This window comes from Thermobia domestica, chromosome 8, assembly GCF_964235325.1.
Source record: "Thermobia domestica chromosome 8, izTheDome1.hap1.1, whole genome shotgun sequence".
Classification (NCBI taxonomy): domain Eukaryota; kingdom Metazoa; phylum Arthropoda; class Insecta; order Zygentoma; family Lepismatidae; genus Thermobia; species Thermobia domestica.
In genome coordinates, this window is record NC_137461.1 from 230,957,424 (window position 1) to 230,975,023 (window position 17,600).

At 35.8% G+C, this 17,600-nt stretch overlaps 1 protein-coding gene across 3 annotated transcripts in view; it reads left to right on the forward strand.

Moving 5' to 3' along the window:
* Window positions 1–15,088, forward strand: part of LOC145693483 (uncharacterized) — a 113,410-nt gene extending 98,322 nt beyond the window's left edge. For all 3 annotated transcript variants that reach the window (XM_081769525.1, XM_081769523.1, XM_081769524.1), the window contains exon 2: window positions 7,942–15,088. In XM_081769525.1, the coding sequence (XP_081625651.1) occupies window positions 8,149–9,057 (909 nt within the window). In that variant the 5' untranslated portion in view covers window positions 7,942–8,148 and the 3' untranslated portion in view covers window positions 9,058–15,088. The remainder of the gene's footprint in view (window positions 1–7,941) is intronic.
* The last annotated feature ends 2,512 nt before the right edge of the window (window positions 15,089–17,600 follow it).

Consider the following 17,600-nt stretch of genomic DNA (forward strand, 5'->3'; position numbering starts at 1 on the left):
CTATACGTATGTAGACAGTTTCGTGTGCTATGTATTCGATAATTTATGAAAACTTCGAATTATTTTTCCCCGATTTCTTTAACTCTCATCCTATTCTGTGCAACAATGAAAATATTTCTTTTCCAGTTTCCCCGTATGTTTTTTCATGCTTTCTGTTGATGGTGCTTCATGTGAATTTCTATGTTTTCATATACGGAAAATTTAAAGTTCGTAAACAAGTGCATGTTCCCGAGCCAGAGTTGCATTTCGGAGTAAGACCAGTATACCTCCACCAGCTTTGACGTAGGGTTTTTCTGGTCGTGCACTTTGTCCAGTCCGATGGAAGAAAATGCCTTCTGGTTTTTCTCAGAGATTTTCCGAAATCGAGTATTTTATTCTAAAATATTAGATTGTTTCTATTGTAGTGAAAGAGTTTTCTTAAACACAGAAGCAAACTGCATAGTTACGACGATCAATGATGAAACCATGAAATGAGATACATCAGGAGCTCTACGCACATTGCAAATTAGCTGCTGGATGGGCTCTTAAGAAACAAAAGATATGTGCATCAAAACATATGTTCTTCAGTATTTGAATATGGGTAGTTTAGTAAATTTCTGCACCTGCAACTCTCGTTATTCCATCTAATGTGCAGTTTGCATTAGTAGATACAATAACAGCCAATATGACGGGCCAACCTAAATCTGGAAATGTGAGGCACATACGGGATTCAGTAATCTATCGTATTTGTGCCCTCGGAAAATATGCGAAATATACTTCGGCCCCACTCGTAACCCTCTGGCGGAGGATATCCTCCTTTTGCTTAGGGAAAAGAAGTGAATGACCTCAACTATGTTATCAATTTGCTATTCAGTCATTTGGTCGAGACGAGTGAAGATCGAAAGCTACTAAGAATGGCTAACAAGACAGAGCACAGCGAAGTCCGTGAAATAGTTCATTGTGGCAACGTCTCTGCATCAAACAATTGTAAGATCTCGGTGGCAGCAATTTGTCCCTTCTTTTCGAAGGAGATACCGGAAAACACACATCGACAGCAGCTCCAGAAGGGGCACAGTTGAAATAGAAAGGTTTCAGTTGAGATTGTATCCTCCATAAGAATATCGGTCCAGCCATTCCCGTCCAAATAGTTTTCAAATACTTGCAGAAAATCTTGCTCTATATGTAAAAACCGAAATATGAACATTTTTTTTTTTCTCAATATATGTCGGGGCACTTCTAGTAAATAGATTTTCTATGGCATATAGTGGATGATCCGCGCATACTACAGTTGACTTGGCAGAATTAAGGATCTGAGTTGCATCCCCAATCATATCCAAGCCATGTTTCATCATTGGCACTGATTTTGTGTTCTCATCGAAGAGAGGTAACAAATTTGTTGCTGATTATATATGAGAAAATGCTCCATGACCATTTCCTGTGTTTCTCGTATCCAATAGTGAAACAACACTCAGTTATTATATGTCTTCTATTTCACGGTTAGGTGGGAAATCTGCCTTCAAACGAAAATTATCAATGGCTGAGACGGCCTTAAATAGTCAAATGCAACTAGAATATACTCTTGGACAATCTTTGAAACAGATATGTCTTCCTCAATCGGTTGATCTGGTCCAAAACAAACTTGAATTCTCGTTTTGGAATCTTACGTGTTCTTTCACAGTTGCAATTTTCGGCAGTTTTACATTTGCAAGATGCAATATCAAAAAGAGAATTTTCCGCATGTGCAACAAAACCTACACGAAGTATTGCTTCTTGTCCTTGTCGACTGAAATGATTTTCCTTGGTGCAACACTTATTATAAATTGTTTTCAGCATGTGAAAAACTCTCTTTTCTGAAACCACAGAAATGCTTGCTTTACGCCAAATATGTACAACTCTTTGTCCAACTAGTTTACAAATGTCAGTCACTGGTAATTTAGTTACACTTTCGTCACCACTTAAACCACTTCGAAACCAATGATAATGTCGCATAACGTCAGCGTACGTGGGTAACTGCCCTTCACTCATTCCACTTGAGAGTGCCAAATAAGCCTCGTATCACACCTTCCCGCGTTGGTCTGCTATGAGGCTTTTTCTTCATCTTGCTTTCGATTGCTTCCGAACTTGGAAACCAAAGTATACAAAATTCTGAATCGAATCGCACTAAGAAGACTGTAACATTAGGTACAATGCCCAAACTCTGTCTTAACAGAAACAGTAGCGAACTAAAACCATTAAAGCTTTAGCTACAATAAACTGGTCTGTTGGATTGGTTGGCCGAAGTACGTAATATTTATACCACCGCCAAACTTCGAGCGAGAATATTCTAGAAACGTCGTCGTAGGTTCTGGAGCCAACGAGGCGAGCGGAAGGTGCACAAATCTGGACGGAGCCGGACGTTGCGACGACGCTCGGAGAGCGTGTCCAAAGTAAGCAACCACGAAGTTGTGTAGCCTGGCGTTAGATGGCATTTGCTGTCGGTGTACATAACAAGCGAAGAGTTGCCAAAAACAAATCGTGTTATATCAAGAGCTATGCCTGTAATCATCGTTAACGTGGCATTCCAAACAAAATCTGGATATTAATTCCAACAACTGAGCTAATATGGCTGTACTTTGACTCATAAACATTTTAAAATTATTTACTGGCATTGCTACAAGTTTCTTTTAATAAAATAATTGTATTATAGCCATCAGGTAACTCTAAAAACGACCACAAGTAGCTTATCTGTCATTGGTGTTGTGCGTGTTTTCTAACCAAACATTTAAAAACTTTTAAGTCCGTTGGAGCAGGGTAAGGGGTTGTCTAAAAAAATAAAAAAAAAAAAATCAGTAAGGTCGGTGCCACTAATAACACCTTTTCCGCGCTAGCGTCATCGAATTTCCAACAAAAGTACAAAACACTCCACCCTAATATAGACTATTAAAAGCCTTCGAACTCGAAAGTTTTGTGAAGTTTCAGTATATATAATAAAGATATGTAGATGATTAATCAATTTATGTATTAGTCAAATATAAGGTAAAGGCAAGGTCCGTCGACCCTACTGTTCCACGCTTTTACAGGTCCCTTCATAACTCGATGTTTCTGCGTAGCCACTTTCTCCAGCTGTAGTGTGACGTCACCGCGGTGAAGCAGGGACAAATATCGTAGGCTAAGCCAATGTTCCGCCATAGTAATTTGCACAGGAAAACAAATTTTAAAATGCGATAAAAAATAGAGTACATACAGATACAATACGTACTTACTTTAGGATTGTGCAGCACTTGAAGAATAGCTTTGCATCCACTACCTTGAAAGCATCCTTCTTCCGAAGTTCCCGTGTTTTTCTATTCAAAAACCGAATTCTGAAGAATGTCCTAGTCTTGTCGAATAGTTTCAACATAGAAGTGTCTTTCTTAGGACATCAAATAATCGGCCAATCACATTCTTTTGTTTTCGACTTTTTTTTTTGTAAAATTTTCAAAATACATCTTATTTTTTGTTGCTTCCATCCACCGGGAAGAAGGTAAAATGAGACCACAACATAGCATCACATGGCCATCGTTTAACTTGGAAAGAATTGCAACTATGTTTAATCCTAAGACTTCAATTTTCGATATGATTTCGAAGTTTAAGTTTTTACTCATAGTCTTATCGGAATCTTCATACATTGACTGTTTCCACACATCTATCAAGCCTCGAATCATTGCCACCTGGACACTTCTGTGTCATTCCAAAATTAAGTAAACCTGTTCGTCATAGGACACGCGCCCATTATCATTCATTTAACCAAATATAAGCACTGAAAATTTCTTCACACTCTTTAAGCAGCGCCCTCGCTCCGTCAAAATTTTCAAAACTGGTGTAAGAATACCACGATAAAATGGTTATTTTTGTATGCAATGTCGAAGTGTTGACACATTGGGTACGCGGATTAGAACATGTAACCGCAGATGATTATATAATTTATCACTGTGGCGCGTTGTGTTAATGCACGAATAATATCTTAATCAGTCCATCTTTGTTTTTTCTTGCTATTTATTAGCATATTTACGTGGCCCTGTATAAAACTTTTTCGTAATATATCCACCACCGGTTATTAACCACTCTATTGAAACGATCACAATATTATATTTTAGAACCGGTCTTTGAAATTAATTCTTTATTATATTTGCTTTCCAATTCTTTTAACTTCGTTTGTAAATATAGACTATTATTTTGACTTTGCATATACTGACAGAGTTTAGTTTTTCGTTGGGCCGCGGTGGCTCAATGGTAGAGCGTTCACCTCTGGTGCATGCATCATTGGTTCGATCCTGCGCGCCAAGTGAACTTTGTGGTGGACAAACGCTGTGCGTGGATTTTCTCGGGGTTCTCCTGCTTCCTCCCACTTTCTTTATTCCACTATTTAATTCATTTCTCACCATCACCGTGTTCTTTAGACCACGGCCGGCATAACCATGCGACGTAAAACTTAATTTTATTTCTCGTTCTCTTCGCGCAAAAAGGAAAGTTATTCCTTTAGTTCATGCCTCTCACTCTCAACAAAACAAACGGAACAAACGGAGTTATTTTTTGTTCCGGTCATAATAGTTATTTCATCTGACTGTACCCAAATGCCTGATTTGTTTTTACTCTAAACACCTAGCTTTCGTACACTTATTTCTTTCATTATTTACAGGAACACGGTTCCGTATGACACTGATAAGTTCAGTGAAGGCACAACATCGGTTTAAACTTATTCTTGAGTGGAATATTTAGAAACTCACGTTTTAAATCACGTTTATAAGCTTCGGGAATAAAATGATCGGAATAGACGCTAGGCGTAGGTGTCTTTCCGACATTTCTCTTGCCAAACTTTCCACAGAGGATCCGAGAGAAATACCTAATAAATAACTTCGGAACCCTTAATATTTCTACTATGATTGCAACAAGTACTTATCGTACAATTCGACATGCTTATAAGCTAACACGAACACTACAGTAATTATTTTTTCTCAATACAAGAAAACAAGAATCATTCGCTTTCCTGCAAAAATCAAACTAACAAGCATGGGTGAATGAGAAGGACCTTGGGCGAAAGCTGTTTCTGCTCGCGCGGTGACGTCACTATTTTACTACTTCTTCGGTTTCCAAAGAAGGGTAGTTATGACGCGACCTTAAAAGAGGGAAGGAACAGTAGGGTCGACGGACCTTGAGGTAAAGGTACTATTAATAATTTCCGAAGACCATACAAAATAAGTTTCTTTTTTCACTTGCGCAGGGACAAAATTTAAAGTACTAAGAGGTGAGTGCTAATTGCATGAAAGACGATAGCAATAAGAGCATCTTTATATAGAAAGAAGAAAGGAATGCCTACCGATCTGAAATTATCTGAGAAATCTCACCCTAATAGCGACTTCGTTCCGCCAATCAGGACTTTGATGAGACAAAGGAGATAATTGAAAAAATGGCCAATCTAAAAAGAAATAAACTGTAAAGGAAGTTTCGAAAATAAATTGTAAGATTTCTTAAGATGACCCCTCGTTTCGATTTTCTCACATAAACAATGGAAAATGGGAAAATGTAACTTTAAATAATATCGTAACCTAATATTTATGGTGACATGCACAAAAATAAAATATTAATAATACATGCAAACGTTAATGATATGACACACCAAAACTCTTATCCTAAAACTACTATAATTTCGCAAAGCTATCCACAAAATAATACTAATTTATACAATATATTCTTTCATTTTAAACAAAGTAACCTCGTAAGTCAAATCATGTACACGCTATCCCAAAACTCGTGAATCATGATACATTAGTCAAATGTATCACACAGAACTGGAGAAAAAATTGCACACAGTCGTCTAATTATATGTGCAGAGTGACAAATTAAGTGCATATCCCAAACTTGTTGAAATACCCAATACAATATACATTTAAAGGTGCTAAATGTAATTACTTCTACACAGTCACGCAGTGTCCAGTCTACATTAAGAAATGTTTAAGTTCTGCCAAGAGAATGTACTTTTAAGCAAAATTTGCTCAAGTTTTCGACAAGCCAGAGAGAAAGTTATCGACTTTTCAAATTAAACACGTTGGTACATCTCAATAAACTGAACAAAGCAATCTTAAACTTACTCATCACCTGGTTATACAACAACAAAAAGCTCGTCGTCAGAACCTAATGCAATATGATGTAAGAAATCATTATACAAAGAATCTAGTAAACCTGATGTATGCAAACATTATAGTGTAACTGAGAACGTAACGAAATCAAGATCAAAAATTCAAGGAGTGAAACAACTTCTCTACGTTTTGCCAGATGGGCATATTATCCTATTGGCTAATTTCTTGAAGACGCGAAATATGCAGTCATTTCAAGTCGAAAGCGGGAATACCAAGAGAGGAGAAAATCGGGAAATGTACTAAATGAAGTGAGTTTTATGAAGAAGGAAAGAATTGTAATAAATACGGAGGTATTTGTAATTTTCTGAGAGGGGAGGTGAATGTTAGAAGGTAGAAACTAAACTGGCGGGTATTAAGTGTTTGCTTAATTGATACATACCAAAATAGTGATGGCCCAGGCGTTTTATTGTGTGTGTGTTGACTTCTGTTCTATTTTGTAAACACGAAGTTGGTAATGTTACACTGTTATAGCAGAAATGTAAAGAGACTATTCATAAGCCTTGGAGCTCAGAGTGTTTGTTGGTTAAACCATTGAGCTTGGAAGTTTTCTGAAGTTCCAGCAGATATAATAAAGATGTGCGCATGATTAATCCATTTATTTATACAAATCAGATGTTAGGCTTAATTTGTTTAGTTCTACTTAGCTAGTGTTGGTATAGTAGCATTTAGAATTTCACTTGCTACAAATATAGTTGTTGATCTTTCATGGATTGAATATATAGTAGAGGAATACCTACAAGCACACCGTTTTTTTTAACAATCAACAAAAGCCTATTTGCTAGATCTGTGGGAAAGAGAGCTGGGAGGAACTGCAATGATGGGCATCAATTTAAACCTACCTAGATTTATTTTCATATCTAATTGCATATAAAAGGATTTGTTTGTTTCTTTAGATGCAGTATATTGTCGGTTTATCACGCTACTATTGAAACTTCTCCAAGCAACTTCTATAATATGTGTGTCGTTCAATTAAGCTTGATTTTAAAGTATATGTTTATCTTTACATGCGCTAGAAGTACTAATCTTACAAGACCTCACTACCTGCCGACTTTTGAAATATCACACTACTTTTCTAGTATTCCTTTGTGGATATCTTTTGCTTTGCTACATCACATATAATGATAATATATTTATAGTACTGAGCGTTCCTAAGAATTAAACTACAGGGACTTATTTGTATCCAGGAATATTTGAAACTGTCATGTGACTTGGACAGTTCAGGTCTAATGTATGATAAAGACTACTATTTACACCTGTGTCCGTATTGCATAATTTCATGTACACTCATGTCCAAAACGATTGTCCCATATCTATAACTGTCATCTTGTAAGAATATAATTTGATAATGATTTTCCAAGGTACTCTTAATAATGATACTGTGTGTATAATCGGGAAATGTGTATTTGTGGTAAATTTTATAGGGAAAGATTTATAAATACGAAAATTAGATTAAGTAAAACAAAATGTTGCTAAATGTACAAGAAAATTTTATTTTAGCTTTATTGTTCTTATGTACTGCTCTTTTGACGTGAAATTTGCCACATACATGTCTTTGCTGATTATACTCATACTAACATTATAAGAAATACCGGGTGAATTCATTATCAAATTATATTCCTACAACAACAAATTTATAGACATGAGACAATAATTTTGGACATAGTACCTGTTGTTTTATATCGTTAGCAAAGTAAAACTTAGGAATAAAAGTGTATGGAAAGTCAGTGTGTTGTGTAGGTTAATTTTAACTGCAATTTGTACTGATTGTAAAGTTTAGTTTACTTAATCCAGAATAAATATTTTGCAGATTAATTGTGGACAGATGCTTTGCTGGTGAAACTGAGAAGACTTTTCCTTAGTGGTTTGTGTCCAGATGCTACATCGAACAGAAAAAGTTTGTTTTGAGAATAATTATCTGTTACAGCAATACTGATCGTAGTGTATAGTCAACAACTGACTTGTAGAACAAAATACTTTTTTATATATTTTTAAAAGAATCGTTTATTAATTCAATATGGCAAGGAAAGGTGAAATTTCTAGTTCTGTTCAAAATTCTGTAAAGTACAACGAACAAGCAGTAGATTTTGTGAAAGATAAGTATGATGATTTGCAGTCAATTGAAATTTCTGACATAAAGGATACTGAGAAGTGCTTTCAACATGGTAGTCCAAAACCTAATTGCTCCATAGTAGAATCAGTTGCCCCTTCAATGCAGCTACCACAAGTGTCAACATCTATCGTAACTGGTAACAAAATTAGTGTTTCTAATAAAGGTGTACATATATCGTGTGAAGTCTGTGGGAAAGAGTTTCGACAAAAGAGATACTTAGAAGCTCACATGATCACTCACTCTAAAGGTAAACGATACAAATGTGTCCATTGTAGCCAAAGATTTAAGCGGAAGTTTTCACTTGCTTCTCACATGAATGTTCACACTAACGACAAAATATATGCGTGTCCGCATTGTGAAAAATGCTACGGATATAAAAGTGGATTGCTTGAGCATGTGCGAAGTCACTTTCCTCAAAATTTCATACCTTGCCCTATATGTGGCAAAAAGTATCATCGTAAAAGAGATCTAGAAGTTCACATTAAATGTATTCATTCAGATGAAAGGCCATTTCATTGTTCTGTGTGTGGTAAAAGGTTTGCAGTGAAAAGCAATTTGACGTCGCATGTAAAAATTCACCAAAATCACAAATCAGCTAGACGTTACGTATCTAAAACCAAGTTAGTTCAGTATGAAGATAATAAAACTTCATCCGTAAAGTATACTAAAGCACCTTCTAACGTCAATCGGATCGCCAATCATCCTACAGAAGGCTTCCGAGCAAATCTTCATCTACGGTACGAGATGAGATCTTTCTTTCCAATGTCACCGCTTCTAGTGGTGCACTCTCTTGTAACCAACCAGATATGTTAAGTAAAACAGCATCACAAGTAGATATTAATGAAAACCTGTTTATCTGTGAGTTTTGTGGCAGACACTACAAAAACAGAAGTGGTTTGAGAAAACACCTGGAAAGGCATTTTCCAGAAGAATTCATTCCTTGTACACTGTGTAATAAACGTTTTTCTAGCAGTTATCTACAAACGCACATTAAAGGGGTCCACTTAGGCGATGGAACTCACGAATGTCCTAAATGTTCTAAAACATTCTCTTCGAGAAATAATTTGAGTTCGCATCTCAGAACACATCAAGGATACAAGCCCTACGAGTGCGCAGTGTGTAATGCAAAATTTCGAAAGAAAAATGATTTATGCGATCATCTTCGTATCCATTCTGGTGAAAAACCTTATAAATGTCCAGTTTGTGAAAGACCCTTTAGTCGTAAAAAAGTAATGAACGTTCACATGAAAACTCATTCTAAACGAGAAAAACAGATTACGTGTATTATCTGTCTAGAGGTATTCACTACTTTAGTTTCTCTAAAGAAACATGTATTAGTGCATTTTGAAGATAACGCATTTTAGTGTACCCCATCTGGTACGAACATTTCACGCTGAATTTAACTCTCGCAGTACGTAATTTGGGTTTAATAACCTGATAGTCGTTATGGAGTAAAAATGATTTAATTCTTACCGAATATATTTTTGTACTGATACACACAACAGGTAAATAGAAAAAATGAAGTATTATTGATGGGACGATAGTGAACGAATGGAAGAAAATAACTTAAAATGAAACCAAGTAAATCAGATATTCATTTTTATAGTAAGTTCCAATTTACACATCGTCTGCTAGTTGGTACTGTTGGAGCTAACCTCGATATTACATGCGTTAACTTATATGTCATAGTTCATTGCCGAAATTAGTGACCGAAGTAATTGACCAAATATTCTGACGATTTTAACATACATTCTGATAGCAAAATTGAGAGACAAACCTTTTTTTTTTTTTCTTGTAAACAATATTACCAAGACATTCTATGCTGGAGAACCAACTGAAACTGAAGCAGTTACGAGCATCACTAGTAATATTTACTTCCGTACAGTCGTTTTCAAAGTGCCTTTAATATATTGGTAATTAATATGATAAATGTTACTTATTCAATTTGAAGAACTATAACTACATTTACAGATCTTACCAATTTAATGGAAATACCTAAAGTGTCTCACGTCATATGTCTGCGTTTGCAATGGTGAGGTGGCTATGTCTTAGGAAGTTCCGTACTTCAGAACTATGATAGTGCAGTAATTGACATAATGATGTTAGAAAAGTAGTTAATTCCAACCAGGGATAAGAGAGGGGGATTGCGGGCGGACGTCGCAGAATGGGGTATTTAGGCTCAAAAGTTGGCCAAAATAGGAAGTTGCATTTTATTTCTTATAAAACTTGGTATACTTAGGTTTAGATGGTCGCTCATTACGAATCTGACACCAGAATTGAAAAAATCAAAATGGCGGGTCCAATATGGCGGATACAAATTGCTGAAAAGCAAGCTATGGATATGAAATCGGGTACTAGGGGGTTTCTAATGTCGTTGATTACAAATCTGACGCTAAAATTATAAAACTCAAAATGGCGGACACAAATCGCTAAAAAGCAAGCTATGGATATGACGCTGGGTCCATGGGGGTTTTTAAGGTCGCTGATTACAAATCTGACGTCAAAATTACAAAGCACAAATTGGCGGATCCAATATGGTGGATAAACTCTACAAAAATCCACGATATGGCAACAAAGTTGGGTATGTAGATGTATTCGAGTTCGATGAGTGCGAATCTGATATTAAAATGGTTAAATACAACTTGAAGGAACGCCAAATAGCTTTCCGTTAGTTATTTTATGTGGCATTTCGGTGAAAAGGAAACAAACTTTGTATGCATATGATGTATTGTCATTCGAAATTTCACACATTATCCACAGTAAATTTGCACGTAAAATCAAATCAGGCAAAATTGGTTAACAAAAGAAGTCTTGTATCCGCTTTTCTTGAATTAAAAGCGTCCGTAATCAGAAAAATAACTTATTCGTAGTTGGTGTACAACCTACTTCTCCAGATAAAAACAGGTACCCACCTGTGGAAAAGAAGCGAATATTCGTAAAAATAGCGCAAATGTAACTTTATCTAACCTAGAAAATGCACACAAACTTCATACACATTCGTCACACTCAAATAATACAAATTCGAATAACCAAACACGTGAGAGTATACCACATGTCATCCTTGCTTGCTATCTTCAAACGACCATTGAGGACTGTAACACATTCTAATCTAAAGCTTCACCCGATGATGCATTCGTTTCATCCTCGCCTTCGTCACTGCCTTCTTCTGTCTCTCCTGCAAGGAGTGGAACGTCTGGTGTTGCTGGAAGTAGGAGTTGTAATGTTTCGCTTGAAAAGAATTTTCTCCTTGTCCTTGACTTAGGCTTGCAACAGTTAAGAAAGGATCAGAACAGCAACAGTCTGTTGAGAACATCTCGCATGCATAATTCTCGTGAGAACTTTCGTGAGAAATCCTGCCGATACTGGCGAAAATGCTTATTTCTAGCTTCAGCTGCTTCTTCAGAAAGTTGCCCAATTGGCAATATAGTGTAACTAATAACGGTAGCCCCATGTACTAAAACTTTGTGTACAGTAGGTGACATTGGGTACCACCAATATAGTTGAACGTAAAGTTGTGCAGTAGCCTCTGTGTATTCAGCAAGTTTTTGGATATTGATCTTGTGGCCCCTCGATATTGTCTCCAAAATCACTCTGAACCTGCTAATGAAGTTAATATCCACACCTGTGATTCGGGATGCTGTCTCAGGGTTGTCAAACAATCGCCTGGAGGTATTTCCATCATTGGTGCTCCCGAATCCTGCTTTAGGAATATCTACTAGAAGGCCAAGTTCTTTTTCAAGCCATCTTGAATTTTTCTCTTCGTTTCCGACACAATCTTCCGGTCTTCAGCGCTTCTCACTTGCCACTTTTTGATGGGAAGTTTGTAGGCCAAATGGAGAAGTGACTCGAAAAATCTTATCCTTGCATGAAGGATTGAGAGGCCAAACTTTAGAGAATCAGTATTTTCTGTTATCTTTGTTAATTTGTTAAAATCTTTTGACGTTTGTCTACATATATAACACCGCATTATATATGACGTGCCTGTGACACCATTACACACCTATGCATCTACCATTGTAGGAACCAAACTGTGCTTCACACGTATGACATCATCTGCGCTTATTGAAACTTCAGTCATTTTTAAATGTTGCACTTGTCTTTCAACATACTCAAATTCCTCGTTCATGATATCAGTTTTCGTGCACAAATCGTATACATACTGGCCTGCAGAATCGAATTGAAGATGGCACTGGCTTTTGACAGATATTTGTCGTTTGGTCGCCAATCTTGCATTGCAGTGTTAAAGGAACAAAGGACCTTTGAAAAATACTGGCGACAGAATCTGCTTGGTTTTGAAACTTTTACTTGAATTGGGACTGTTGTGATCCATCACAACCCATTTTGAGACTAGCTCTAAGCTACGTTTTTCTTCGTCGCTTAGGCGTATTAATACCTCCTCTAAGTATTTACACAATATCCTAGCAGTGTGGTCTAATAACGTTTGTAGATTAATTTCAGCACTTGTTTCTGTCACTGTAATTGCGTCTTCATTGGGATAACACACTCTTTTAGCGTCTCTCACTAATGAATAACACGGATAAATATGTTTATTTGGAGCACGAATCACTTCATATTGTTTTTTCGTTAGATCTACTTCCACAAGTAGTGCTAGGGCTTCTAAAGGCGTATACTTTTTGATCACATGTTTGCCTTTAGCGGAGATAATTCCTCTACACTTCGACGCTCTTGTTGGTGAGGATGCACTATCTTTTATCATTTTTGACATATCCACATTGCCCGCACTTCGCTGACTCATGTGAGCTGCAAATAGTTCTTCGTGAGACGCCTGCTTCCTTAAATCCTGTGTTTTACACTTCTTGCTTCGTTCACTTGATTCAGCAAAGTCTTTTCGCGGTCGACCAGGTTTTCCTGTTGTCCAAGTTGGTAATTTGATAACTGCGTTAAGCCACTGTTCGTTGTTCTTTAAACATTGTTTGTGAATATACTTCGCGCCTACCCATCGTTGTTTAAACTCAGACTTGAAATATCGTAAAGCACGTCTTAAAGTTCCTTCTTCACCAGGTGGGCATTTTGTTCTTCTTAGAAGTTCATTTTCCATCAACAACAACTTTTCATCAAGTTTTCTGCTCCCACATTCTTGTATGAGTTCATACAGTGATTTCCTGGTAATCTCCGTCTCCTCTTCAACTAATCTGCAATATAGAAAAACAGAGAGATTTAGATTCATGTTTGACGAAAAACTCTTAGGAGCCTTTGGGAGTGAAAACTTAAGCTACCTCTAATTGTACTGCTTTCTGTATTATCTTCAAACAGATAAAAGTAATCGAAAAGTAAAAAGCCAGCCAGTTAGATATCATTATTTGGCAGGTGAGACCGTTATCACGACTCACTTACCTGCTTTTGCTTTGCATCTATTTATGGGCCCGTAAATATCTACAAAGCGAAAGCAGTTCAGGGAGTCGTGATAACGGTATCACATGTCAAATAGTGATATCTAACTGGCTGGCTTTTTACTTTTCGATTACTTTTATCTGTTTTCAGATAATACAGAAAGCAGTACAATTAGAGGTAGTTTATTTTCGCATTAATAAGGGCTCTTCGTAACAAAAACAAACATAAAGACATTTATGCATCCCCATACATCAAATCAGCAATATATCCTGCTATTCGGAAGAACATACCTCTGTATTTCTATTAGGTGGATAAATGGTTACTTCATGTAGTAAAAACAAATAACACAAAAAACTAGTATTGATGTTTAGCACCTGACACGCTTGAAGCTTTAGTCGAGATAGAATATTTTGTTTTTCCTATTTTACATTTTAATGAAGTCTTTTACTAAAACGTACACTTTCTCTGTGCAATCCTATGTTTTGTTGAGATAAAATGTAATAAAACTGAACTGTAACTAATTGTAAGCAACAATTCTGAAAATATGGGGTTGCAAAAATGTGACAATACATGTGAATTACGTTATGGTACACAAAAAGGGGGAAACAAAAGGGGGGGGGCTTTTTCTTTGGAAATCTGTCAAGGAAGACCTTATGGTACTGTTTATTCACGAATTTCTACTTGACATGCCCCGGCACATACAAAAAACTACCTGTATTTAACAGAAATAATTTATCCATTATGTTAATTTTTCAACTTCCTTATGGTGGTAACAAATCTATTCATATTTGTTCTGAAACTAAAATTAAATTCTGAATTAAAGTGTGTACCGTCTACGTTCAAATACCACACCGGTTGTTTCTTACCTCCACTTTTTACAACAGTAATACCTCTTTCTATCTTCACGTTTCGACTAACACTACGAACACAAATCACGCTACTCACTCAATACCTGTCTTCCAACTGATAACGCGGCTCAGGGCTCGGGTGAATGTGATTCTCTTGGCTACCTTCGGATGTCATAACTCTTCAGCTATAGATTAATGTACATTTTGGTGATTGATTGCAAAGTTCATGTTTTGGACTTTTGGCCAGCTTTTTTAGTAAAATACTCCACTGTGCGTCGTCCCCCACTTCCAGATAATATCTTTGGCTCCTCCAGCTTTCTGAAAAAAATACAATGGGCAAAGGTAGACACGGAGGACGGTTTGATGTCATGCGTCTCCCTACCTTTTCAGATCCACTTTTACCCCTGGTTCCAACGGTAGTAACTATTATTAATACTAAAACTTATTATTCAAGTTTGATACAATATACTTGTAATATGTACTTTTTAGAACTTCCCAATAGTTCCCGTTACATGGAGTCGAAATTTTCCAAGCATGGAAAGATACATTTATTCGTTTTCTACGATTAAAAAAAAAAAATGTTTCACGAGAATTGAGATTTCTACAATTCTCATTGATTTGGAATAAAATGAGTCAAGAACGAAGGTCAAAGTAATCGTGACATTTGAAACCTTGTTTCAGTATAATTTTCGTAAAAATTATTCGATTTTACACAATCTGGAGTGTGTGTTTCAGACTCTCGCAGTCTCCTTGCATGGGATTGAAATCAGTTAATTGAGGAAGTACTTCAACTCCCCTCAATTTAAAAATGGTTTACTTCGAAAATTTTGTTAATATGTATTGCATTTGGGTCCAACATGACTACTATTTTTCTAAGGCTTATCGAACAAATAAGTTGAAATAGATTAATAGTGAGGAAGTGGATTTTAACCCTATCTGAATCTAGGTTACAACATACACTAGGCGAAAATTCCGCAAAAATTTGCGATTTGATAAAAGAAGCTGTATTCTGTCTGAGATAAAAGAGTTATGACTATTGTTTAGGATTGAAGTTAGAGAGAAGATTAATTCACGCTACCTCATGAAGCAGATTAACCATAACGTACCTAAAAATTATCCGATTATTACGAAATCTTGCGTTTTCTCACAGGTTTTGAACGGGCTGTTTTTTTTTATTTTTCAACGTCACTTAAAAGCAACGGAAAAATTAACTCTAGTTTTAGATTATATTTTAATGTTAGTTTTGTTTTTTCCTAACTTGTAATAATACATTTGTTTTCGTGGAAAAATTACTCCTATTGTATTGGTTTCAACGTGATGATCCGTGTTTCGCAATTTAAGAAAATGTGTTTCTTTTTCCACTAGAATTCCTTCTTGTTCCCTGTGCTATGCTACAGACAAGAGATTCCCATTGTCTTGGGTACATGACGTGCTCCTAAACTTACCACACATGATTCCCCGAAATAGCAACTATTGTTTGGATCGGTACTTTGGTTCTCTATTCCAGTAATTCAATTTGATGTATCGTTGGTCTATGGGTGTCTCACAAAACTAGTGTCTCACGAGTTTTTATAAATTAAAACATGTTACCCAGGAGATCTCTAGACATTTTACGACACATTTTAACATGAAGCACTTAATAATGGATTAAAATCAATTTTAAGACACTGTCAATCAATGGTAGCACCAATGCTCACTTCTCTTTGCTAATACATCAGTATTACAATCCACTGTCACTCATACGGCATATATCATACCAGTTACGCAAAATTACCGAAATGAACGGATTGCAGGAAAGTTCCAGATTGTCACTAATCCGACAGGTATCCGTCCATCTAAGAGCATGACCACTCCACTCTCGCAAGAAGACCACTTTAGAAACTCACATTACTTACGTGCCGAAGTAACGAACGTTCAGATTATAAAGAGTGTACTGATTATAGAAATTTGTAATCCCATACTATCATTCCTCAGTTCTGATAATTTTTTTTTTTAAGTTTGTTAATTGTTTCAGGTACCGTTTGTATTTAGTAATAATGCTCTAATCTAAAATTTTAACTTAAGTTACAATTTTAATTGGAAGTCCGGTTAAATTTGTGACAAATTGCTTAAAATATTTCATTACAATTGTAACTTCCTACTTGTCACGATATTTTATTTGTGTTTCCGTGATATTATTCTGTACTTAATTGTTCTATCTTCCGAAAATTCCAATGTATTTTAGAACTGTTTTGATCGTTAATTATAAATCAACTTGAAATTTGAGTTACCAAAATATAATTTCAATATTGTGAGAGTCGTAAGATGTTGACAATAATGGTCCAACTTTTAGTGATCTGTTTTCTGTGTATAAGAGGAAGAAAAATAATATTATGATGTACTTCTAAAAAATTATAATAACCTAAATAAGTACTACACATATAAAATAAATATAGAATAATTGTAAAAGAAAACTAAAAATGTGTTTAAACTATATTTACAATTACGTATTATATTCTATGTGCAAATTACAAAATATGCGAGAAAGATATGAGCTTAAGTTAGATCGTTTTCATTTCTAGCTGCACCACATAGAGGAGTTTCTAGATGAAGATATCTCATTTACTCTGTTCTAAGTGAATTATCTTTTTTGTATATCATCATAACAACGTCATGCAGTTTGAGGAAGTTTTGGACCAGTCAAGTCCTGGGTCGCTTCAAGAGCCGATGCCAATATTATTCATCGTAATGTTCACTTAGACCCTACATTGAGTCAAAATCTTTGTTGTGCATTGAAATCCCGTGTTCCATTTTCTGTATCATTTCCCGTCGTTCACGTGGCTAAAATTTCCTTAAGTAGATGATGTATCATAACAGAAGCATTGTTTAATTCTATTCTCATGAAAAATAGAGATGTCAAAAGACTGTATGCGCCTGCACAGAGAAATGATACTGATGCAGATAATTGGAAAATAAAGTTGATTGTATAAAATATAGAGCACAAATGTTCCTAAATATAAATATTAGTTAAAGGATGAATCATTTATACAAACGAAATATAATGACGACCATAATATTACCAATGGAAGATTTAAGGCAAAATTACATTATTACAAATACTCTACTTTACATATTCTGCTCTTTTTATAGCTAATTACAGAGTATCTACAGGGAACG